Source organism: Sus scrofa, chromosome 13 (assembly GCF_054392235.1).
Source record: "Sus scrofa isolate SSC_HxYL_T2T_F1_AM1 chromosome 13, Sscrofa_HxYL_maternal_Yorkshire_Landrace_v2.0, whole genome shotgun sequence".
In the NCBI taxonomy this organism is placed as follows: domain Eukaryota; kingdom Metazoa; phylum Chordata; class Mammalia; order Artiodactyla; family Suidae; genus Sus; species Sus scrofa.
Window position 1 is genome coordinate 204,960,743 of NC_139395.1, and position 27,098 is coordinate 204,987,840.

Consider the following 27,098-nt stretch of genomic DNA (forward strand, 5'->3'; position numbering starts at 1 on the left):
TAGAAATAATATAAGACAACTCAGATAAAGCTTATGTCAGGGAGGAAGAAATTTTCCTCCAGGCTTCTAGTTCTTCTGGATGGTCTAAGAATTAAATTGACATGAAATAGATTCAGAGAAGAAAATCAAACAAAGTTGAATAATACGTACACCAGAAAAACTGAGTAACTCACCCAAAGAGCCTAAACCCTCACTGAGACACCATCTTCAGCAAAAGATGAAAGAGGATGTTGGGAATAGTGGTCTGGGATTTCAAAGGGGAGGAAGGTAACTGACTCGGAGAGTTTGCTGGGCCACACAGACACAATGGGACACAGAGAGGAATTTTAACAGACCTCCCTAGGTTCCTCCCTGTCTCTATACCTAGTTCATACTGTACTTATCTATGGTGACACCTTCCTTCCTGGAACCGGTCTTCTGCATCCTTTTAGGCAGCTGGGCAGAAGAAGGTCAAAGGTTCTTCCTGAATCTTTGGGGCCTCAAAAACAATCAGTCTAAATGAATCTGCATGCCAAAGAGGAACATTTAGGGTGGCAAATTTTGCTTCTCTGAACTTACAAAAATCCAAATATAACCTAGGATCTTTAAACTGATTCATGGATGAGCTTTGCAGAGTGAGTGAATGCCTTGAAACCCATGTGTCATTTTGTGCACATGCATCCATGCATGTTTCTAGGAAGAAGATCCCTTGTTGCTCTTTGTTCTGGAGGGAAGATATCTGTAACGCCAGACACTGAAGTACCACTGGATTATTAAATAACGTGCTATGTATTTGTCTAAAAAAACCCCAAACATTTATGTTTTCATTTTTAAGAAAAATGAAAATAGATATTGACATATAAATATGTACACAAAATCTCTGCTAGAACAAAATATGACTTCCCAGTGCTGTGTGTTTGACAGCATCGGATGAAGAGCTAGTTTGACTTTGAAGGCAGTGACTAAGTGGGGCTCTGGTGTGCAGGGCGTCTGGGTGATGAATATGGTCTCAGAGGCACAGGACAGCTTTCAAGCTGATGCCTTTCCTACATACTTCCTAATTTTCTATTTAACTTGATGCAGTTAAAAAAGAAAACACTAGTGTCTCCAGTTACACACTTTCCACTGGTCTTTAGTAAGATCTAGATGTCTGTTCAGCTTGGTAAGGATTCAAAGCAAGGTAAGGAGGTAATAATGTGAGACTTTTCTGAACTAGCATGCAAACCTCACAGCATAGTTTATAGGACTTTGTTCAATAAATGCTAATTCTCCCATTTGTCTTTTCACCCACCACTTGACACCGGGTCTGTCCTAAAAGCTCTCAAGTTAATGAGTTTCTTTGTGCCCACCAATTTTTACAAATCTCAATGAAAAATCAATAAATGATGAATGAGTGAATAATAAATATATAAGGTATAGGATAATTACTTATATTTCTCCCAGATGATTTTCAACCTGGCAGTCTGATCAGCTTTACAAAATTCTGATTATACTGAAAATGTGCAGATAGACTATCTTAAATTCCTTAGTACTCATCTCTCTCAATGCCTTCACATATTAAGATCTCAGCAAATAAACATGAATTTATTTACCATCCATTATACTGAGGTGTGGGTCCAGTATATTTAACTTGGGTATATATCCTATCTAAGTATTTTCTATAAGTGCCTCCTATTTCTTTTACAACCAAAAGTGATTAGCAGGTAATAAAGGGTTGTTAGGAGAAGGGCACTTAGCAATTACATAAAAATGAAAATACTCAAGTTTAGCACCTCGATTTCTTTTTACTTTACAAAACACATAGTTACACCCATACTGATGTTGGCTAAAGGCTGATTTGGTTGGAACCACCTCATGCTGTCACCAGCGCGCCTGACACAATAAGCCAATTAACTGCTGTCCTTTATTTTCTCCAATGATTGCTACTTCTTATTCAACATGTACTGCTCTGCTGTTAAAATTCACCAAAAAGCACTGAGCAAAATCTCAGTTTATGGACAAAGCCATGCTCCTTAACGGTACATTTCACAAATCATTCTATGAAAGAATGTGTCAAGACATTTTTCAGAAATCTCAAGAAAATTTTAACATTCGGCTGAACAAATCTAGTATGCTGTTGGTGGGAATGCAAACTGGTACAGCCACTAGGGAAAACGGAATGGAGGTTCCTCAAAGAATGAAAAATAGAATTGCCCTACAATCCAGCAATTCCACTTCTTGGTATTGATCTGAAGAAAATGATTTGGAAAGATATATGCACCTCTATGTTCATAGCAGCATTATTTACAATTGCCAAGATATAGAAGCAACCTAAGTGCCAACTGCCAGATGAATGGATAGAAAAGAGGTGGTGTACACACACACACACACACACAAACACACACACACACACACACACACACACACACACAGGAATATTAGCCATAAAAAAGTATGAAATTTTGTCATTTGTGGTAATATGGATGGACCTGGCTGGTATTGTGATTAATGAAATAAATCAGACAAATACTATATGTTTTCACTTATATGGGACATCCAAAAACAAAAGCAATGAACGTATGTAACAAAACAGAAGCAGATTCACAGAGACAGAGAACAAACAAATGGTCATCAGGAGGGGGAGGCGAAGAATGAGTGAAATCTGTGAAGAGGATTAAGAGGCACAAACCTCTAGTTATAAAACAAACAAGTTCCAGGAATGTAACGTACAGCATGGGCTATATAGTCAGTAATAATATAATAACTTTGTATGGTATTCAATCTATAAAAAATACTGAATCCCTATGTTTTATACCTAAAGCTAGTATAATATTTTAAGTCAAATATACTTCAATTAAAAAAAAAATAGAAATGAGAAAGGAAAAGGTGCAAGTGTTAAAGAAATTGCCAATTTTTTTCCCCTCAAACATTGAGAGTCTAAGTGTGAAGCATCAGATACAAGCATGAAATTAATTTAGCATGGATAAGATAGCTGCCATTTGGTACTTAGTATCCAAATTTAGTATGGATAAGATGTCTCATGAGACACCGGAAACAAAAGAAAACAAACACTACTGGCACACAGACAGCCAGATATTCATGGAAATGTTTCCTAATTCTCACTTTCACACAGAAAATGCTTAAAAGTTGTCAAGGTCAGGAAAATAATTAGGATGCTTTCTAATGGAGATTCAGACTAAGAATCTGTAAAGATACCCAAAATCTCAGAGTTACAAAGAAAGTTTTGGTTTTCCATCTCTCATCTTTAAAACATTTTGGTTCTTAGTAATCAGGTGCTCCTAAGGTTTTCCAGACCTAAACCTACAGTGGAAAGTTTATTTTAAACAGAAATTCCTAGGCAGCCTTCAGTTTATCTGTGAAAGATCCCACTTAAGTTTAGTCTCTCTTCGGATTACAGAGAATATTTAACAGTCAGGCAGTATCATCATCTTTTCTCCATCTTTGAAATAGACCCTGACAGTTACAGGAGGGAAGGCTCAGATAGTATTTAACTCATTATTTCAAGAGGCCATGAGTGGCTTGAATTTGAAAGTAAGAAGCCAAAGTCCTGTGCTTTCTGATGATAACTTAGTTTAAAATAGTACTTATGTTTGGTAGCTTAAAGGCCTCTAAGGGTGATGTAAGTTTAACTATGAATGATGCAACTTTGGAAAGAAATTGAACTTTTCTGGGAAAAAAAAGTGTAAGTCCTTTATTTTCACAAGGAAACTTTTAGAGAAGTGAAAGTTTTGAAGAGCTGGTCCTTAGAAGAGTCACTAGCCTTCTACAGATTAAGAGTTTGTCCTGACTACATTCTAATTTTTTTTATTCCTGGGGGGATGGGATGGACACAGAGAGACTGATGGAACGATTGTGATAGTTGAAATGTGCGCGCGTGCGCGCGCGCGCGCACACACACACACACACACACACACACACGCACAAATCCTAAATATGATTCAAACAATGTGCTTTTAGGTTGGTCATTCAGTGTATCAGCCAGTAGGCATGTGATTAATCAAGAAGGAAATTTAGAACATAAAGCATACGCAGACTTGGGAACTCACAAATGAAATTTATGGTAGAACAAGGAATTCTAGCTGCACAAAAATATTACCACATCAATTCTTCCGAGTTTGTGTTTTAAAAACAATGAAAGTATAAATTAAACCTAAGGTTCAAAGAGACTGTGGAGACAATCCACACTGTTTGAGATTCCCGTTTCAAAGTCTGGGACTATTTGCTAGAACTTGGTCAGGTTTACAGGGATAATTATTCTGAAGGTAATATCAACTACAGAATCTATAGAAAGACCATTTGACTAAAACTCATTTTCTTAGAGTCAACTGACACTTAATATTTCATGTTTTCTAAGTACTGTATTAGGTATGAAGGAGAGTTCAAAAATATTTATTTACGGCTCTAATGTAAGACATGACCTTCCTCAGACAGTTAACTGGCAAGTTTTCTTTTTTTTGTTTTTTTGTTTTTTATAATTTTTTTTATTTTCCCACTGTACAGCAAGGGGGTCAGGTTATCCTTACATGTATACATTACAATTACATTTTTCCCCCACCTTTTCTTCTGTTGCAACATGAGTATCTAGACAAAGTTCTCAATGCTATTCAGCAGGATCTCCTTGTAAATCTATTCTAAGTTGTGTCTGATAAGCCCAAGCTCCTGATCCCTCCCACTCCCCCCCCCCACAAGTCTCTTCTCCAGGCAGCTACAAGTCTCTTCTCCAAGTCCATGATTTTCTTTTCTGAGGAGATGTTCATTTGTGCTGGATATTAGAATAATATCTAATATCTAACTGGCAAGTTTTCAATTTGTGTCTTTCAACAGCAATGTATAAAAGCCCTCAAGAAGGAATTTAGAATTCTCTCGAATTTCCTCAAGTGTGGAGCTAAGTGCCATGTCATGCTATACATTAAAATTCAAATAACACCCTTGGACAGAGACAATAACTTAACAAAAATGGCAGGTAATGCGCAGAATGCAGGCCTGTGACTATCCAGTCCCAGCTTTTATTGCATGGGAGAGTTTTATGCATTTCTAGGTGAGAATCTGAGAGCAATCCTTGGATCAACCAACAATAATTTGAATTTTTTTTGACCGTTAAATAGTTCTTCTTCATCCAGTTTTAACTTTTTATTTCAAATAAACATGTTGTCTAATTCTACATGATGAGAGCGCCAGACTCAGGGCAAGCATGATTAGGCCCAATCTGAATCATCCCCTTTGAAAACACCTGACACTTTGGCAGTTCTTCTTGTCACGGTCTTTCCTGTGATGGCTGATGGGGCTGAACTGAATGATCTGAAATGTGCATTTGTTCAAGACACCATTCCGTCTTCCTCTTATTTTTAGCTCTATCAGTGACCGTTCTGCAAAAATCTTACTTCAGAGACTGGACCTTTAGCTGGAATACTTCGCTAAATGTCAGCTACTAAGAGTCTGGTCTCAGCACCCACCATCCTGTCTTACTCTGGCAAGTGATGCTGATGGCCTTGCCTCCGCAAATCAAGTCTCCTAGAAAAAGAGAGTAACCAAGGAATGCATTCTCCAAAGATGCACAAACAGGATTTTCCTGAGCAGTGCCAGGGCAGAGACCTTTTTCTGAATAGAAAATGAAAATTCTAATGTGACTATTGTGAAAATTCTAATGTGACTTTTTTCAAAAGCCTTTGATTCTGAGTGCAAGCCTGGTCTAGTAAGGAGGCACTGCAGTGAACTGTGATTCACAGCTCCACCCGGTCCATTGCTAGTGGTGTCACCCTGGACCAGCTACTCCATCTCAGTGACGTCATTGGTAGAACAGGGTCGATACTATTTCAGTCTCTGGAAGAACACCAGAGGCTCTTTTATGGTTCCTCAGAGCTTTCTGCACTGAACTTTTAGCATAGAAAGAAAAATCAAAATGATGAGGAGAATCAGTGTAAGTGAGTGGCCTTTTGGTTTAGTTACATAATGTACACACAGACTGCACTTCCAGCCAAGACTGAATAGCGGGAACTGGATCTACCCTTGCTGCCAGTAACAACCAAAAAAAGGACGAAATATATAGAACTAGGGTTCTGCAAGATATCAGACATTGGGTGAAGGACAGAGACCACTGAGAAGTGAGAAACAAATGAGGTGAGCTCTACAATCGCCCAAGCCTACTGCCTTGAGTTTCTAGGCTGTGGCTCCAGGCATGGGAACCCAGAGAGAGCCTGGCAGAGTCCAGAGAGCTGAAAACATGGAATGAGAGTCTGGAGAGATGCAAGTGGCTGGCAGTCATGGGAAAGCAAACTCAAGCGAGGAAGGATTGCTCAGAGAGGGAACCTGGAGATTTGCAGATAATGCCCTATAAGAGAATGTGGTGGACTAATGCACATGCGTGAAAGAAACAGAGGTCATGGGGAAAAAAAACCATCCAAAAGGCTTAGTGTCTGGTGTTCATACACGGTTAGGAACAGTACCTGTTCCCATCCAGATGGAAAAGCCCAACAATCGTGGTAGATGACTCAGAAGGATCTTGTTTCAGTATTGGGGGATAACTGGCTACAGGCCGATGACTGCTCTGTTTCCAAGTAAGTTAGCTGCATTACAGAACAAGGCTGAAGAATGGTACAGGTATATAGATTCGCAGCACTCAACAAGGTGAACTTCATGATGCCTGACAGCCAATCAAAAAATCCCAAAGGTTCAAAAATTAAGTAAAGATATGAAGATGTGAAACAAATAAACAAAAACCCAGATTAAAATTCTAGATACGAAAACTACTATGTATGTCATGAAAAATAGCTAGATGGGGTCCGTAGCAGACTGAAAGACACCAGGATACATCATAATCAAATCAAATGGCTCAAAATTAGTGATAAAGGAAAAAAACCCTAAAAGCGGCCGGATGAAAAAGATACATATTATTTACAGAGACAAAGAAAAGGATGATAACAGTGTTCTTGTTGCCAACAGTGCAAATAAGAAGAAAATGGATCATTATTAAGGTGGCTGAAGAAAAAAATCTTTATCTCAGAATTCTATACCAGTAAAAATGTCTTTTAAAATAAAGGTGAAAGAAAGATGTGATTCATGTGACATACTCAAGCAAAAAGCAATCTTTATGAGTCTAAATAAACAGAAATTTTAAAGGAAGTCCTTTGGACAGAATAAAAATGATTCCAAATGGATCTACACAAGAAATGAAGAATATCAGAAATGGTAACTATACAGGTAAATAAATATTTGTCTTATTACCTACCACTCTTCAAAAGATGATTGACTTTTTTTTTTTTTTTTTTGTCTTTTTGCCTTTTCTAGGGCCAATCCCACGGCATATGGAGGTTCCCAGACTAGGGGTCCAATCGGAGCTGTAGCCACCAGCCTATGCCAGAGCCACAGCAACGTGGGATCCAAGCCGCGTCTGCAACCTACACCACAGCTCACGGCAACGCCAGATCCTTAACCCACTGAGCAAGACCAGGGATTGAACCTGCAACCTCATGGTTCCTGGTCGGATTCGTTAACCACTGCGCCATGACAGGAACTCCAAAAGAGGACTGACGGTTTAAAAAATAGTAATAACGTGGTATGGAAAAAGTATGACAACCAACAGCCCAAAGATTAGGAAAGCAGAAATGGAAGTACTCTATTCTAAGGTTCTTGTAATGGAAGGGAAGTGGTATAACATCATTTATATTACTATAATACTGTCGTGAAAAGTTAAAAATGTTTTCTATAAACTCGAAGGCAAACACTAAAATAATAAAGAGTAATAGCTAAAAGCCAACAAAGGGCATACCATAAAATCATAAAATATATTCGATTCATCCAAAAGGTGGCCAAAAAAGAAAAAAGGGAACAAAGAACAGATAGGACAAATAGAACACAAAGAGCAAGATGAAAGATTTACACATAACCATATCAATAACTTCGCTGAACATTTTTTCAATTAAAGGGCAAGACCCAAATAGAAGCTACCTACAAGAAAGGTACTTCAAATACAGAAACACAACCAAAAGCACAAGGATAGAAAAACTATACATTATGATACATTAGTCAAAAGAAAGCTAGAGTAGCTTAATTAACATCAGACATAGTAAATTCAGAGCAAAACATATTACTACAGGTAAACAAGGTCATTTCATAAATGATTGGGGGGGGCACTGAAAGAGGACATAACACTGAATGTTTATGCACCTAAAAACAGAGCTTCAAAATACACAAAGCAAAACCTGATGGCATCTCATGAGTAAGAGACCAATCCATGATAATTGTTGATTTCCATATCCCTTAATCAATAATGAATAGAACAAGCAGACATGATGTACACACACCATGCTCAGAACGCTCCTTACATTCCAAGTAAGCTCTTCCATGAAGCCTCAGTGAGATCTATGCACTGCTTGGTAAGCCTTTCTGAGCATTTATCCCTGAACAGCACAAAATAAGCCCCCCTGCTATGGACATTATGACTAAGTAGGGTTCCTATCCCCAGAGAACATGGCTGCTGCACTGAGCAGGAAATTTGAGTTCTAGTTCTTGTTACTGCACCAAAAATCCTTACAACCTGGGCCAGATCTTGGCTTTTTCTGACCTCAGTTACATCAAGTGGGCAGGGGCAGGTGGCTGGGCCACGTTAGATCTAAAGTCCTTTCAGATATTGTGGTTCCCTGACTTCAACTGTACCATGCATTGTCACCGTCCAGGTGTATCAGCTCAAATCAGGTCTTGCACTGATTCCCTGGAAAGCCTGTCTCACTCCTCCATGGAAAGGTGTGTGTCTATTGTGCAGAGATGGCTCTGTACAGGCAACCGCCTGTGACTTTTAACCTTCTAACAAAAAACAGTCTGGGGTTGAACCTGTGAATGACGATGCTCTTGGCATTGCCCCCATGCCTACTGCCTGCCTTGCCCGGGTCGTGAAGGGAAGCCTACCCGAGGAGGAACAGCCTGAAGAGCCGTGATGTAATTCTCCAGGGCCAGGCGCCGGCGGTCGTTAAGCATGGCCTCCACTCTGGCCATGTGCGTCTCCACCAACTGCTGCCTCTCGTTGGCTGCTTCCTGCTCCAGAGACTCCACTTTCTCCTGGAAATGCTGCATCACAAACACAGATGTGTGTCAATTGGGAAGCAGGCAAATTGGATGGGACAGCAAATTCAAGTCTTTTAAAAGAGATGCCGTATTTCATTTTGTTCAAAGATTTCAATCCTTCCAACCTTTTGACCAATTCTGCATGTTTTATGGGTTCCCCTGCTGTCTCTGCTTTCCATCCCCAGATCTACTTCCTCAATGTAAATCATTATTGTACGTGGTCCCTGAAAATTGATCTGACTAGCCATAATGTAAGGTAAATTTATGTATTCTCAAAAGTCTAAATTACATGCCTATTTAAAAAATTCCCCTCTTACTCAAAGTACTTTAAGAACATGAATATTGATCATCTCACAATCTACTTAAGGTAATTATGAGAGGGGTTCTAATCAAAAATTCAAAGTATCCTGTAAATTTGCTATGGGGAAGAAGGTAGCAAAAGATAGATCATTGATAAAAAAGTAGACTTTAAGTAACAACATGAGTTTTATAGAAATGAATTGTAACTTGAGCTAATTGGGAGCAAATATAAGGCAAGGTTTATGCAAGTGAATTATCAATGATAAAAAATAGTTTAAGTTGAGGGAAATACGAACAATCATGCATGTGGTCCCAGTAGATGCTGGAAAAGGTGTAAGCACTCAGTGCACAAGGGTTGTTGGCATGTGCTGCTTGGTGCAGAAAGGGCTCAGGTTTTACCTGGATCACTGCTTTCTTATCAGCTTTAGGCAAGTTCTTTGCTTGACGTTCTGCCTCTTCCCACTCTCTCATGACCTGTAAAGTAAGGAAATCATGGAAGACCATCAGATTTTTTTCCACGGAGAGAGAAGACTGTTTTTCTTCTCTCTTTGACATTTTAAACATTAAAAGAACTCTGATGTTCCATTCCTATCTCAATATCTGACCTCCCACCAAGATGAAAATAAATCTATCACAGCAGTATAATAAACATAAATGTTCACATTTATTGCTGGAATGTGGCCCTTTAAAACAAAGTTGGTCTCTCTCTTTTTTTCCTTTCCTGAGAAATGGCTGAAAGGTGCTTTATTTGATGTGCACACATGTCAAAGATTCATAAAAGGCACGTATTTTCCCAAACAGGGTTTCCCAATATTAAGCTGAACACGTTGGTTTTTGGCTTTTGTGAAAGAAAGCAAGTTATAAAATTTCAAGCTGTTTATTTTCCAAACAGTTCGAAGGGAGAAAAAGCATCTATAACACTTTGTACATATGTACACATGCTGGGAACACAATGCTGAAAAGCACATCATGAAGGAAGGAAAAGAAGACCTTCGTTGTCAGAAATCCCAAGATCCACTCACTGAAGACCTGAGGGGCAATTAGAAGACTTTGCTTGCCAACTCACATCACACACAGCAGAGAATATGCTAGATCTCTCCAGAAATTCCAAGAATGTACACATTATAACGTTCTGAATGCCGCAAAAAGTATTCTTCGGCAAGTGACACTAATTTAGGAACCAGGCTAATCTGTGCTGTAGGAAAAAAAGGCTTCCTTTTCTCATCCAAGACATTCACCCAGGATTTCTCCAAGAGAAGTTCACCCGCTGATCTGAATGCAAAGAGGAAAAGTCTGCAGCTGTGTATGTTGTTGAAAGGAAATGAAATTTGATTCTTACCACCTACGGCTTCCTTTTCCTTTTCAAGGGTACTACTCACTGTCAAGTAGAGGTTTTTTGTTTTGTTTTGTTTTATTTTAGGTGTAGTTCATACCTGAGCTAGGTAATGTAAAGAACAGCAAGATCCAGTAAGTAAAACAATGGTGGATTGACAGCTGTGTACTTGCCTACTTTGTGGGCATATAAAGCACAGGAGAACTTGATTTCTGTACAATAAGAGCCTGTTATTTTTAGGTATTTATTCCCAAGGAATTGATTTTTTTCTGACATCCTTCAAGACAGCACCAAAAAAAAAAAAAAAAAAAAGAGCCTTGGAATAAATAACTACAGAGAGAGAAGTTCTTTGAGAACATGATCAAGTCATCATGTCAGTTTGCAACTACTTTATTGTCTATTAGCATTGGCTTGTTGTATAAAATCCAAGACAAGTTTCCCCATGTTGTTTTCATGAAATTATGGGGAAAAAAGGATGGACTGAATTTTCTATTACCAGTGACGAGCATATGAAAAATAACCTAACGAGTCCACAGCAAAATTGGGGAAAATGCCTGTCTGCTATGAACAACAGAAAACAGAAAGAAACATTGCCCCAGATGCTTTGGTGGCTCCAAGAGTTAACGAAGGGCACTTGTGAGATGGGGTATTTTTATTGAAGATCACTTTTGTGTTACAGGTGAGCTAGGCCTTGCAATAAAAAGATCTCGATTTCCTGCTTCGAGAATGTTCACAGTGGCAGTATTCTACCATGAATTCTTCAGATAAGGAACCTCAAAATGAGTGTGAGGGAAAAGTGGAATGTTTTATTGGAAGGCAGAAAACTGACTTCCTGAGTGACATCGACATTTGCACCATCTCCTTTGTATATTCAGGACCTGGGCTTTCAGCTTTGAGCCAGGGAATCCATGGAATTACTAAGGAGGTTTATTTAGCTAATGAGTTGAAAAATAAGCATTCCCATGGAAATGAAATAAAAGTTCGATTTGCAGAGAAATTTAATAATATCCTATACCGTTGCAAGTAAAACAATTTACCTACGCCATCACAGTAGCCCTACTAACTGAAAGATAAAACACACACTGTGGGCTTAGCATTGCCCTTTGAACAAAGGCTTCCACTGAGGTCCACTGATAACAGATGACATCACTGATGACCTGCTAAAAACCAGATCCAGTATTAAGAGCTTTACAAAAATCTATCTCGTTTAATTGATTCCTCACATCAGCCTGCGAGATTAGGCATGGCCATTCCCATTTTACGGACCAGGTTACGTTGCCTGCTCAAAGTCATGCAGGGAAAAAAATGGAGAAAGAAGGATATAAACCAAGATCTTTGTGGCTCTAAAGACCATGCTTTTGTCCCCCGTGGCCAAATTTGCCATTACAAAATGGCAAATCCATGTGAGCTAAGTTTATTTATATTTGGTGACAGGAGAAAAGGCTGTTCTTAAGAGGCTGATGCTTATCTCAAAAATAATAAATGTAGTGAAAGGCCAACTTGCAATTTGAAGAATCTTAAGGATATATTAAAACATTAAAATCATATGTAATAAATGATTACATGGATTTTTATATTTGCTGGATACTATTCATAACACAAAACAGCAGCAATCTCCAAGTATAGAGTTATTTACCGTGAGCCTCAACAACAAAAAAGCCTCAAATACCAAAAACCATATCTTCTGCGTTTGTAAGAAAATAAATAATAACACAGACTGTAATAAAAATCATTTTTAAAAGACTGAAATCTTCTAATGAAAAATTCTCAGGCTTTGGACTTCATAGTGGCCCCATGTAGTGTTATAAAGCAATTTTGCACTGCAGGCACAGAAGTAACAGTATCCTCCAGATTTATGGATCTTCAAAGACTTGGCTGTTTCATGCAGAGAAAATGACAACTAATACAGAGAGATTTAAGAGGCAGGCAAGTTCAAAGTCAAACAGTCCCCGGAATTCAGTATCATAGATTAGGATGATAAATGTTGATCTCGGGCATCTCGCTTTCCTATGACCACTGGAATCTAACAGACAACATTCTTTGCTCCAGGATAACATCCCTTAAATTATCTCAGACGTAAATAATGACTAAAAGATGTGAACTAAATCATGGCTCACACAGATGTGCTAAAGTAAAATTAAGTTACCATTCTAGGAGAGATTTATAACATCTGAAACAGAGTATTTGAAATTATTTTTATTAATAGGATCAAAATGACCAATGCATACTGGGAAGATGTTTCTTCTTTCCTTCTTTACGTTTTCCTAAATTTGACTTTTCCTATTATTTCCTCATGTTCACTCTAAAGGGTATAAACTATGAGCTGGAATAGTGATTGAAGTAAGCGCTGGATACATATTTATTGAATGAATGCATGAATGAAAGTGTGAATGAAGAATCCGAGAAAGGGCTGAAATTCTCGGGTATTACCCACCTCTAACAGAACATGTGGCACCTGGTACTGGGCATAGCTTAAACTTTGGTTGATAATATTACATATAAATTAGCCGTATTTTGGATACAACTCAATTTTTCAATTTGTCTCATAAAGTATGTGATTAAAAAAAACGACCCAGAGTTTGCAGCACAGTGTAAAGGGCATCATACTAGGAGCAAGAAAGGCTTGGGTTCCAAATGCCTCTCTGTGTTATTTAACATGCTTGGTTCTAGAGTGGGAAAAGCCAAACTCTTGAATCTTTACTGCATTACCTATCATTTATGGAAGTGGAGGAAATTATCCTTACAGTTCACTTTGGTTTTCAGCTCCTATGGTCCTATGAATTAACTCTGTAAGAAATTTAATAATTTGGTATTTAATATAAAATATTCATCTTTGCTAAAGAACATCTTATGGGATTTTAATTTACACCACCGTGGTTACAGGACCACCCTATGTACAACGTGACAAAACCATCAAGAAGGGTGTGGCCATAACTTCGCCTGTGCTTACAAAATCTTACACCTTACTGTACCTGAATCTTTTCTAGGTGACATCTTCAAGGAGAATGTAAAAAGCCCCAAACCCGTGCCCTTATCGCAAACATTTAAAATCAAAAAATCTTTAAGAGCTGGATAAAATTAAAAAGAGCCTTATCCACCCCTAGGCATTCACCAACCACAGGGGCCCCTAGGAAGAGTGCGAGGCAGAGGCAAACCCAGATTCCCCAGTATTGCAGGGTTGAAGGACGGGACGCTTACCTGGGACATTCTCTCGCGGTGCTTGGCCTCCAGCCTCTCTTTGGCTTTCTGGAAATGCGCATGTTCGTTCTCATCTCCAGGTGTCTCAAGATACTTGTCAACGGCATCTGGGGTGCTGGCTGCTGTTGTAGGAACTATAAAGAAGGAAGGGAATTAGAGTAGAGTTCAGAAGAGTCATTTCAAAGAAAGCCCTATTTTCCGTTTATTCCAGAACAAAGAATTTAGTAGAGAAGCACATACAAGATGTTAATGCCGTTTAAGAGATCACGAGACATTTCCCAGCACGTGAAGGATGTCCTTCCCCCCTTTCAAGGATGGGGTGAAGGGAAATCTTGAAAAGAGTCCATTCTCCGATTATCCGATTATATTTAGAATTCTTTGCAAAATGAGCATTCATAGAGCAAAGGTAGTTGGTGTTTCATACAGACATGTTGCACCAAATCCCTATGCTTTGTTAAATGAATGTGTGTAATCTTGAAAGTAAGGGGTGGTATCAATATCATAAGATTCCTGAAAAAAAAAAAAAAAAAAAACCCAAAGAAATCTCAAAATTCAGTTTATTACAGAATACATGTACCTCAGCGTGAAGACAATTCTACACTGTATTTTTAGAGAGCTTGTGAGAAAGTATTTGAAATGTTACCAAAAGTGTCATAAACATCAATACACTCTTTCTGAAACCACAAAAGGACCTTTCTGCCTTCACAAAGTTGGCAACAGTCAACCAGTTCATTATACTAGTTGTGAAAAAGAAAGCGATTCTATTTTGAATCCCACTAATACTGCAGAGTAATATTACTGAGTTGCAACATATACTGCTATATTATGTGGAAAAATAAATACCCATAAAATTGAAGTGTACTATAAAGCAAAAATGTCTGAAACTCATGAGCCAAGTGAATTACAAAGCCTATAGCAGCACTTTTATAAAAGATCTGTAATGACTAGTGAGAATTCAGAGCATTTATGACTTTATTAAAAAAAAAAACCTAAGATGAAAAAAAAAACCCAAGCATTTGATTTAAAGAAAAAACCATGCTAAACCTCAAAAATGAAATGAGGTATTTTTACTATGTTCTCAGGTCAAACCAATTTTAGTGTTTTATTCAAAAAAATCATTCAACTATCGCCTGTGTTCTAAGTATTCATCTTCACTAATCTTATCTAATTATTCGACTATTATGTTTGAGAGAGAATATCCCCAAAAGAACTTAAATGAGAAGAATTAATTGCTGGGTCATTTTGAAACTAAACAGTAAAATTGTCTTTTACACACGTTTCAAGAAAATGTCTGCTTTGTTTCCAATCTAAAGGCTCCAAGATTTGAACCAAAACAAGACTTTCTTGTTGTATGATTAAAGAATGAATTTAATCTTTTTTTTTTTTTTTTAATCTTTTAAGGGCTGCACTTGTGGCACGTGGAGGTTCCCAGGCTAGGGATTGAATCAGAGCTCTAGCTGCTGGGCTATGCCACAGCCACAGCATCCTAGCCATGTCTGAGACCTACACCACAGCTCAAAGCAATGCCAGATCCTTAATCCACTGAACGAGGCCAGGGATTGAACCTGCGTCTCATAGATACTAGTCAGAGTCATTTCCGTTGAGCCACAGCGGGAACTCCCTGAATATAATCTTAAAGAGAACTATTCATTCTGATCTCCCTTCTAGTCCAATCACTGTTTAACAATTTTTTTTTTTGGACTAAAAGCAGTTTAGTTGTCAATCTAGATAATGCTCTAAAGTATAAGGAAGGAGGCATGACATATTCCTGGGATCTATCTTCAAAATACTGGGGGGTTTTGGGTGTCATGTGGTTCTGGCACAAGGCATACATATTGAAAGACAACTGATCCATCCTCTATGGAACAGACAAGGAAGTGTGTCTTTCAGCAACACAAGGAAGGAAGAAGGAAAGAGCAATCAGGCACACCTTGATCAATCACACCTTGGTTTGTGTTTCTCAGATAAGCTGTGGTCCAGGGCAGTAACTTCAGCCCGCTATGTTCCAGTTTTTTCATCTATCAAGTGGTGATAACATGTCAACAGCAGACTAGGAGTGCTGGGAAAATGAAATGCCACCCTGCAGAAAAGGTGACACAGGACACTTTATTCATGCTAGTGCCCTTCCCTCCTTTGCTCACTGTTACATCCCAATTCAAATCTTAGAGCGTATGCTAACACAGGAAAAACCAGCTACTTCTATTTCACGTCCACTGAAAATGAATTACACGTTGGACCATGAGGTACCATGGATAGGAAAAGTACTACGTATTTTCTAAAAAAAAAAAAAAAAAAAAAAACAACCTTCTTATGATCTGTATAAAAGGCTGAAATTATTGAAAATGTGTCAATTTTTAAGATGGAAAAATAATTTTACACTAAAGATTTTTTGTTAAAAAAATGCAGGTAAATGTTTTGCTGTATCCACTGAAGCAAACCAATGTGCATGTATTTTAACCTAATCATTTTTCCCACTGGACCATGGAAGTGGTATTTTTCCCCATGATTTTAATCATTTTCTCATCTTTACTGGTGGAGCTCATATGAGAACAAGTTAAAGTTCTTTTGGCATAGTACAATCTGTAGAATGATAAAGTTAGTCAAACTATATTTTGCATTTTGGGCAAATGAAAATGGATAAATGTTTGGGGTCATATTCACAGATCAAAATGGCCATCGGCTGGAAGGTGTAACCATAGCACAGCACCCTCTTTGGAAAAATGAAATCGTAAAAGTTACTATATAAGTAGGAAGGTTTATGGTAGGAACCATAAAACCAACGCTTATTACAGTTTTCTCCAGTTCTTCTAATTTGCAAATCTACTGTTTTAGGCAAGAAACACTAAAATCTGAGTCACTATACTCTCATTCGTCTAAGTTGAAATATTAAGAATAAAAGAAAAATAAAAATGAGCATATGAGGTATATAATGGGATAAAGAATGTTTTAAGTATTAAAACTTACTATCTAGAAACAAGGAAATAAATAAAAATCCCGTGTTACAGATTTATTCCATTTAATCAGAAATATTTTTCAGTAAATCCCTTGTTAGTGATCCCTGACACTTCCTTCCTTGAGGACTTTGAGAGAAGCTGTCTTTCATTTAATCTTTAATTCAAACATTTTAGTTACTCCTACTAACTCCCCATCTCAATTAGTGTAAGTAACTGAATATTTCCTGTATTCATACCCCAGTCAGCAAACCAGATCACTGTCCAGTCAAGGAAAGAAGAAAGACGGTACAAGCTCATATTTTTGAATGAATTTAGTATTTTATTATCACTGTCCTCCAGCTGATGGGGAAAAGGGAAGATTTTTTTTTTTTTTTTTGCAGGGGCGGGGGGGGCTTAAACAACAGACATTTATTTCTCATCATTCTAGAGACTGGGAAACATAAGTCTAAGGGTAGATTATAAATTGAAATATAATCAATTGAAATATAGTTGATTTATGATATTGTTTTAAAGTTGCATAGCAAAGTGATTCAATTACATATATGCATATATATTTTTTCAGATTATTTTCCATTATAGGTAATTGCAAGATATTGAATACAGTTAAGGGGAGAACATTTTGTGAGGCAATTGTACAGAAAGCTCAGCTACGATTTCCTGAATTTTCCTCCATCCTAAAGACAGGGTCATACCAGGACCAGCTGTCATCTTGTGATCATGTCCACAGTAAGCCAGAGACACGACAAAAAGGACATGGGCAGAGCTAGGAAAACCTGTGCCCTAATGCCCTTACCCTTTCGAGGTGCTTTCTTTTGGGAAAGGCGTGGCTCAGGGAATGTCAGGTGTGTTCCAGGACACAAAGGAACAGGAAGCTGTATATCCTAGGTCACTTCAAACATGGGTCACTGTTAGAAACAAATTGGCTTTGGCTTTAGGAGGTTTTTTTTTTTTTTTTAAGCTACTACAATGCACTTATCCTGTTCAGAGACCTCTAAGGTTCCTTAGAAACTGTGACAGGGGCTCAGATTTCCAGGTCGGGCAAATAATAGCCTTCATTCATTAGCATCTACTACGTAGGAACTTTACGTGTGTCCTCATTTAGCAGGTAGGGAGACCAAGACATTATTACCATATTACACTTACACTCTCATGTAACACCCTCATTCACATCCCTGGACCCACACACAGTGAGTCTGAATTTAGGACTAGGTAAACCTCATAAAGTTGTATTTAAAGCTATCAAGTTAATAATATGGAGTGGTAAGGGGCTAATCCATTTGACACGTCTGGGGTCCCAAAAAAGGTTTGGTTTGCTACTGAACATCCTGTATTGGCAAAAGATATGCTTTGCTATGATAACCGCCAGTCTCTTTTCTAACAAATATTTTCCTGTTCTGAATGCTATCTAGTAAATGAGCTCCCATCTTCAATGAAGAAGAAGGAGGAGGATGAAATGGGGTCAGGAGAAAGAGCCCACAGAGTTGAATCTGAATGATCTTTTTTTTTTCAGCCTTTGGCCTTGGGTCAAACATGCTCACTTGTGCCTTCTGCAAGCATGCTCAATGGGTCTATTCACTCTTCTGCAGAAAACCAGGCTTCCATTCAGGGTTAAACATCTTCAGCTTTAGGTTTTGACCTCCAGCTGCCGAGTCATCAACAGCACTCACACTGTCACATGCATGGGCTTTTTAACTTTTAAATGACCTTCTGTTGATTTTCTTAGTCTAGTCTCCAAGCAGTCTTATAAAATATAGTAAGACATGTAACTTTTAATACCAAGAATGGGCATCTAATATAATAGCGAATGAAAAGATGCAACAGAGGAGTTCCCATCGTGGCTCAGCGGGTTAAGAACCCGACATAGTGTCCATGAGGATATGGTTTGATCCCTGGCCTCACTCAGTGGGTTAAGGATCCCGAGTGGCTGCAAGCTGCAGCACAGGTCACAGATGCGGCTCAGATCCAGTGTTGCCGTGGCTGTGGCTTAGGCCTCAGCTGCAGCTTCAATTCAACCCCTAGCTTGGGAATTTCCATATGCCACGTATGCGGCCCTAAAAAGAAAAAAGAATAAAAAGAAAAAAACCACAATGACAGAACTGCAGTCCCCGTTCATAGCACATTATTGTTTCAAGGTGAACACACTGCTTTCAAAAATTCAGTGGCATCCTGGGTGACTGATGCTTTTGCTATAGGCTTTGTCCCTTTTTTCTTTTTTGCAGCCCTGGGAGGTCAGAGAAGCTGAACAGCATTTTGGATGTAGACTCTGCTGCCTGGAGTGTGCTTGTTCATTTCTTTACTCCTCCATTCAACAAATATACAGCCCCTAGGACTTGTCAGGCATTTAGGAGACACCAGTGAGTGAAACAAAGACCCCTGACCTGTGGAATTACGTTTTAGTGAAAGAAACAACCATCATACACACACACACACACACACACACACACACACACACACACACACAATAATAAATCACATTGTTAGAGTGTGATTTCTATTATGGAAGAGAAGAAAGATGGAACAGGATTAAGAAGAAACCAGAGTGCCAGAAAAAGGAGGAGAGACACCGCAGCCGTAAGGAGGTGGCCAGGAAGGAAACGTTTAGACAAACAGCTGAACGGAAGCCTCCCTTCCCAGTTACCTGCTGGATGAACAGGCAGATGTAGAAATTAGCCTGGCAAATTCCAAGATGAGCAAGGGCTGTGTGACCAGAGCTGAGGAAGCCATAGAGGGAGTAGTGAGAGAGGCAGAAAGGAAATGAGGACTGATCGTGAAGGGCCTTGAAACCACGATAAGGACTGGGAGGAGCCCACGTGGGTTGTTCTGGGGAGTGAAAAAGAGTGATGTGATGTGTTTTCAAAGGATCATTCTGTCTGTGAAGGGACAAAGCAGAAGGAAGGTGATCTTTGAAGAGTGAAAGAGGAAGACGGGGATGGCTTGGAAATGCAGCAGGGAGGGGGTGAGGGGTTCCCGTGGAACAAAGATACCCCCCAACAGTCACACACAGAGACACGAGAAGGATCACAGATTCCTCTCTTCTCTCACCCCATAACTTGCTGTCTCCTGAACCCTAGGTAATCAGATGCTAAGGGAGAAATTAGTAACTGATACTAAGGGAGAAACTGTTTACACCTGTCAATGAAGGTTCATTTCAGTTTTGATAATGACACACCGATGCCTGTCACAACACTTGCCCTGCACACTATAATCTCCCTCTTAGTAGCAGCCAGAGCTTTATTTTTTGAGGTGTGGAAACAGTTGGGGGATGGGAAGCAGGTTTGCTTTCAATTTATTAATGAACCCTGGTGCTGCACCCAATGCTCCTGCCACACAATACACCACCATCGCTGGTGGCATGATGCCAAGGAAACACTTTCATTCCTGTCTTTCCCCCTAGAAAACTTAGTAACTTGAAGGGAAGTTCAAAATAAAGACTGCCATTGTCTTGAGAACGAGGTAGAGATTGCTTTTTGGCCCAGGTGGAGGACCGCTGTATCAGTGACACCATCAAATATAACAGCAAATGCACCAAAGGCTCATTTTGGTTCTGATTTTGTAAACACTGCAAATACTCCCTTTCATATTCATACTAAAGACAGCAAGAATAGTGGGATCGTGGAAAACTGCCCCATCATTTGGTATTTGTTTCTTTTCTCAATCTCTAGGGTGACACATACTTTTAAGGTCCTAATGGGCTCAGGAAGCAAAGAGTAACAGCTCTGGCTACTTCCCTAAACAGGGGACTACGAATGGTACTGAGTCGACATATACTGTTAGATGCTACCAAGACTATTTGGTTGGTCCCCTTTCATCAGCAAAAAGGCAATTTATCTCTAGAGCATTGCCAACAGAATATAAAAGTAAATGAAGATCTATACAGTCATTGCCTTATCATTGAGAATCCTATTTTATACAGAGCTAGCAATGCTGTCACACGAAATGGTTGTGATACATGTGAGAGGTGGCAGGGAGGATAGTTTATATATAGGAAATATAAACCTGTAAAATATGTTATCCATATTTGATGCGGATATTTCATCTCTCAACATGGCAGAGCTTACAGACTGCCCCGCCCCAGCTTTAAAAAAAAGACAAAAAAAAAAAAAGCCATGCCTCTCTAGTTCTATAATGCAAAATAACTAAAAATTCCTAATGCAGTCTAAATTCAAATATTTATCAAGTTCGAGTTAGCAGAGACATTTATAATGTGAAGATAAAGTTTGTGATCCTTACATGTGGTACCAGACTCTCTACAAAAAAAAAAAAGAACAAAGGCACTTTCCCAGACATGCCCCTTGTATTGCACTTATTTTACAGTCAGTGCAATCACAGTTGGCAGACTATCACTGCATCCTGTAGACATAAGGTAATAAAAATGTAATCTATGCTGTGTTTACTCTAGTCAAGCTACATTTCTTTTTTGTCTTATGGACACATACCAATGAGGGAATTTTGTCAAATATGTGAAATGAGTATGAACGAATGAATGCTGGTGTTATTCTTATTAATATCTATATCCAGTTGAGCACGATGCACCAAAATTATAAGAGCGATTCCAAATCTGAATCTAAAAAAATGTATGTGAAGCAACAGCAACAATAACTGGCACCTAGGATGTTGTAACCTTCAGTTATTGCATTTTGTTCCTTTGTCAGAAGCTATAATTCACTTCCTTAATAATTTATCATAAAGGGATGACCTGCCAGAGTTGCTAATGGCTCCACAGATGAGCCTGAAGGGTCAAAATCTTCAGTACTGTTCCCTTTCATAGAAATGGTAGCCGTAAAAGTGTGATGGAACTGATAACTTCCCTGGAGGTCTTATGGATAAAACCAATTTCATTCTACTCCAGCCTTTCACAGCAATGTGGCCCTACACGTGTGCACTGTATTTTATATGGTTATTTAATTCCAGCACCAAGGTGAGTCTCATCATATCAAAAAAAAAAAAAAAAAAAAAGTCAAGCTATTGAAAATAGGGTATTTGGTTTATTTGTGGGTGTGCCTTGAAATACCTTACTTGGTACCAGCACATTTCAGGCTCAAAAGTAACAACTTTATTTAACCAGGGGTTGGCTTGCTGGTCTCTTTTGGTAAATAATGTTTTATTGTAACACAGCTGGAGTTATTCATCTATCTACTGTCTGAGGTTGCTCTTCCATCACAACTGCCAAGCTGAGTACTTAGAGGCCATTGGATCCTAAAATACTGACTTTCTGGCCTTTTATAGAACGTTCTTGTTAACTCTGTATTTATCTATTAACTATCTATAAACTGTTTATTCTTCTTTGGAAATAACTAAAGAATAGAACACATATATAGTGAGCATTCTTTTTTGTTGTTTTTGTTTTACTGTTTTTGGTAAATGAGCTTTTTTTTTTTTTTAATTTTTATTTTTTTGGTCTTTTTAGGGCAGTACCTGCAGCATACGGAGGTTCCCAGGCTAGGGGTCAAATTGGAGCTGTAGCTGTTGGCCTACACCACAGCCACAGCAATGTGGGATCCGAGCCACATCTGTGACCTACACCACAGCTCATGGCAAAGCCAGATCCTTAACCCACTGGGTGAGGCCAGGGATTGAATCTGCGTCCTCATGGATACTACTCAGGTTCATTTCCACTGAGCCACGATGGGAACGCCACTCTCCCCCTTTTTTAAAAATGCTTGTTTGCTGAGCAAATCAATCTTTTCATTCTTAGGGATTTTTACTATGATAGCTTGGTGGAAAAAAAAATTCTTTTTTATTCTGATTATTTCTGGGTACCAAAGATATGGCTTCTCATATTTGTCAATTTAATAGACTGTCTTGGCACTGATGTGACATGTAATTTAATGCACCACCACATCTTTAAATGCTTTTAATTGTTTTTAATAATGCTTGGCAGTTGCACAAAAAAAATGTCAGAATTCTATTAGCATCAGGAGATGTGCTCACAGGAATATTTGCTACTTCACAAGTATGGCTAAGAACAATGACTCAAGTCTGGCCAGAGATCAGATGGCCTTGGCATTGTGACAGGACACTGCAACTCTGGGGCTAAGGTGGCACATTCTATTCAAAAGGTCACACAGTGGGCTAGTTTGCAAATTGTGAGCTTCTGAGGAAACCACCTTAGAACCTGGGGATGGTGGTCTGGTCTTACTGGATACATTCTAATTCTTTCTGTACTCTCTGGAATTTTTTTTTTTCTTTTTGTCTTTTTAGGGCTGCACCCGAGGCATATGGAGATTCCCAGGCTAGGGGTTGAATCAGAGCTGGAGCCACCAGCCTATCCCACAGCCATAGCAACTCCCGATCCTTAACCCACTGAGGGAGGCCAGGGATCAAACCTGTGTCCTCGTGGTTACTAGTCAAATCTGTTTCCTCTGAGCCCTGACAGGAACTCCTGGAAGTGTTCTGTTCTTTTCCATTCTGTTCCATTCCATTCCGTTCCATTATATCTGGGCCATTCTGATGTGAATAGAAATCAACCTACTCCTTCTCCAATCCTGCATGAGGCCAGACCTAAAGTTCTGTAGAGACCCTTGGGCCATAAACATGATCCCACAGTGCAGCTTAGATGCCAAGTAACCTGTGTAGCAAGGACACATAGCCTGTCTACAGAGGGTGCTTCTCTAGCATAGGCTGGGATTCTATGAAACTAAGGTGAAACTGACAGAGAAGGTAAACCACGCACTTCCAACCCAGGGGTTTGCTGGTTTATTCTCTGCTTCTCCAGTAGTGCTTACATTAGAGTAGAAAAACCTATCCGACTTCTAAATTATACTGTAGTCAGAAGAGCAACAGTAACTTCTCTCCTCACTTGCAAATCAGGAGACTTAGGATAGCGGTCTAACAAATTCAGTTTCACAAACATCTGTTGAGAACTGGAAGCTTCTGACATTCTAATACATCAGCATACCCTCAAGTTTATGGAAAATATACCTGTTTACACCAGCCGGGTTCTGTCTGCATCTTATGTGGGCAAATTACTCATCTAGATCAGAGGTTCACAATGGGGGGTGGTGGTGGGGGGGGGACATTTTGTTCACCCCAGAGCACATGTGGCAAAGTGTAGAGATGTTTTTAGTCATCACAGCTGGGGTGGTGTTCTTGGCATCTCATGGGAAGAGGCCAGAGATGCTGCTAAACGCCCTCCATGCACAGGACAGCAGCCACAGCAATGAATTATCCGGCCCTAAGGAGCAATAGTGTTGAGGCTGGAAAGACTTCAGGTTGGATGCTGTTTGTGGCAAATTTGCTGCAAGTTCGTGGTGGTTCTTTTTTGGCCAGACCTCTTGGTGGAGTCAGCTGACTAGAAATTGGCATCATGCTCTTTGTAAGAGTAAAAGCCATTAAGATGTCAGTCTTTTTGCTGTTTGAGAGGCAATCTCAGGATAAGAATCCTAGAAAAACAACGATCATATCCTCATGTCTGAAACATAAGATTATCACTAAACACTTATATAGTCATTTTTCCTGCTCACGAACACTGTACTGGGCTGAATGAATGTGAAACTCCTGCATCGTCCAAACCCACGTGGACAGACAAAATTCATGTCGGAAGCAACGCAGGTCTCATGAGATTTTTTTTTTTTTTTTTTCTTTTTCAGGCCACACCCGTGGCGTATGAGGTTCCCAGGCTAGGGGTCTAATTGGAGCTATAGCCACCGGCCTGTGCCACAGCCACAGCAACGCCAGATCCAAGCTGTGTCTGCAACCTACACCACAGCTCACGGCAACACTGGATCCTTAACCCACTGAGAGAGGCCAGGGATCGAACCTGCAACCTCATAGTTCCTAGTTGGATTCGTTTCCGCTGCACCATGACGGGAACTCCCGAAAGTGACTATATTTAGCATGTAGACCGTCACACATTTTCTCCATGCATGCAGTCATATTGCCAGTTTAACTAAGGAGCTTCTAGTTCATTTCACATTTTAAATTTGACCAGAAGCAATTCAGACACTGAAAAATCCGCAAGACCACCCGTCTCCGTGAAAGGCGCTCTCCTCCGGTTGGCCCTAGGTTGAGGAAGGAGCCAAGGGCAGGCCCTAGGTTGGTGAAGGAGCCAAGCAACCGGGTCTGTTCGCCTTTGTGAGTTTGGCTCGTTTTTTCCAACTCCAGTCTGCTATCTGCATCTGACCTCCAGATGACCATGACTGTTTTCAATTCCAAGTGCAGCTTCACTATAAATAAGGCAGCAGAGCTGTGTAGGCTATAAATAACTAGAAATTATATGCTTTCCCCAGTCTGTTTGTACTAGCACTGCAAAACCCTCCACTTGCTGTGATTGAGTAGTCTCTGTAGGTAGATGAGAAAATATAGCTGCCAAAATCACTTCACCCTCCTAGACTGGAAAGGTGTCAGGATCCCAAACATACGACAAGTAGATGGAGAAAATTACTGGGAAAGAGAGAAATCACAGGAGATGGTCTATGTCTGTTTGGAAGAATTGAGGGCACAGGCACTTCATGAAAATAAATTTATCAGACGACAATGCTCATTCCCAGGAATTAATAAAAACAGAAAAAGACAATTTTTATATGCTTAAAAGGATATAAAGTGAAACAAAATAAAAATAATGACTGTTTTGTAAAAGGGTGGGAAAGATTTAATATATCGATTAAGGCTGTATTCATGGCATTTAGGAAAAAATGTTTCTAATATTTGTCATCTGCTCGCCACAATTTTTTCTATATTCTTAAAATGTCTTTCTGAACCTCAGTTGTAATTTTGCTAACCTAGGAAACAATGTCAAATCCCGATATTGGTCATTTGGAGTGTGAAGCACAGCCACGATATCATTTCGGTTTCAACCTGGTCCTGCCATGTTTGATGGCTGGGCACAGGTCACTAAGCTCTTGAAGCCTCATTTTCTCATATGCACAGAGGAAATGAGGAAGATGCCCACAGTGCATCCCTGAGAAAAAGAAATGATGTTTGCAAAAGGCCAAGTAAAATGCAACATGCCATGTAACTCAATGTACTATCAATCCTCCAGTATAAACTCTCGAGTTTTTTCTAGTTCTGTGATTACCCACTTGCCGTATTTTCAACTCTAATGTATCTTTTTTTAAGAAAAGATCATTGGCTTCATCAATCGTGAGACTAGGTCTTGTTTTTGTTTTTGTTTTCCGGATAATATAGCTAAGTGCTCATTTTCATTATATCTAAGCTACGACTGAAATTGCGTCTCTTCCTTCAGCAACCACAAGCATCAATGGTATATATCAGCCCTAACCTAAAGCTGGATGGATCTATTTTTGGATCTAGCCCAAACTCAAAAATGAATATCTGTGTGTTTGACACTACATTTTTAAACAAGGCTAGACTGATAGGTCAATTGAAGTCATCACAAAGCACAAATACTGTGATGTAGTTGCCATAATATTTCTTTACAGGAAGCTCTTTCTCTACATCTCAACGATGAAATCAGAAGTTGGGCACTTGTAACCCACTATTGAGCATTCAGGGAGAGGAGGAAGAGGTCTTGAATTCTAAAAGCGACTGCTGACTTCTTAAAGCATAACAGCTCTCTTGAAACACACATGACTGAAGCCTCTGCATATGTATTAGTCCATATAGTTAGTACGATGCATGCATATTAAGCATTTTTCTGGGAAACAAGTCACTTACACATGTGGGCTCTTGCTATTGTGGTATCTTGTGGGCTTTAGGAAATAACATAATGATGCCAAATAAAACACAAAAATAATGTTGCATATACAATATTTTATGGAACACACTCAATAAAAGGAAACTGATCAGAAATAGAAGAAGCTTAGTCAAAGTTCTTGGCCTGACACTGGAAATTTTCTGGCAAAATCAGACGTAATTATAAGCAAGGCAATGGAAATCAAAACTGTATTAAAAGGCAGGTGTTCGAGACACACGAAACCATGCAAAGAAGGTGAGGATGCTGGGGTTACAGTCCAGCCATGCACCAATGCACCATTCTCCTCCCCTCCTCCCCTCCCTCATGTGAATGACAACATACGTTTAACAGGATCTTGGGGAAGATGTTCCTGGGTAGTCTTGAGTAAACTTTGGGACACTATGGAGAAAATAAGAGAACATAACTAAAAAAAAAAAAAAAAAAAGAAACTTGGGAATGATGGATGAAACTCACACACATTTCCACTGACCAAAGGAAAACAAAAACAAAAACAGTGAATTAAAAACAAAAGTTAAACAAATATCCTGGAGTTGGGCCCCAGTATGGAAACAGAATAAACACATCAGACATAGTTCCCAGGTAACATCTTAGGATGGGGCTATTCCGTCTCTGATTGGACACC

General features: G+C 39.2%; 1 protein-coding gene across 10 annotated transcripts in view; it reads right to left on the reverse strand.

The window, feature by feature from the left end:
• The window catches only part of APP (amyloid beta precursor protein), a 281,826-nt gene that overhangs the window by 80,071 nt on the left and 174,657 nt on the right, over window positions 1–27,098 (reverse strand). For 6 of the 10 annotated variants that reach the window (XM_005670306.4, XM_005670305.4, XM_005670304.4 and 3 more), the window contains 3 exons: window positions 13,868–14,001; window positions 9,736–9,810; window positions 8,881–9,039 (listed from right to left, as the gene is read on the reverse strand). In XM_005670306.4, the coding sequence (XP_005670363.1) occupies window positions 8,881–9,039; window positions 9,736–9,810; window positions 13,868–14,001 (368 nt within the window). 10 annotated transcript variants of the gene reach the window in all.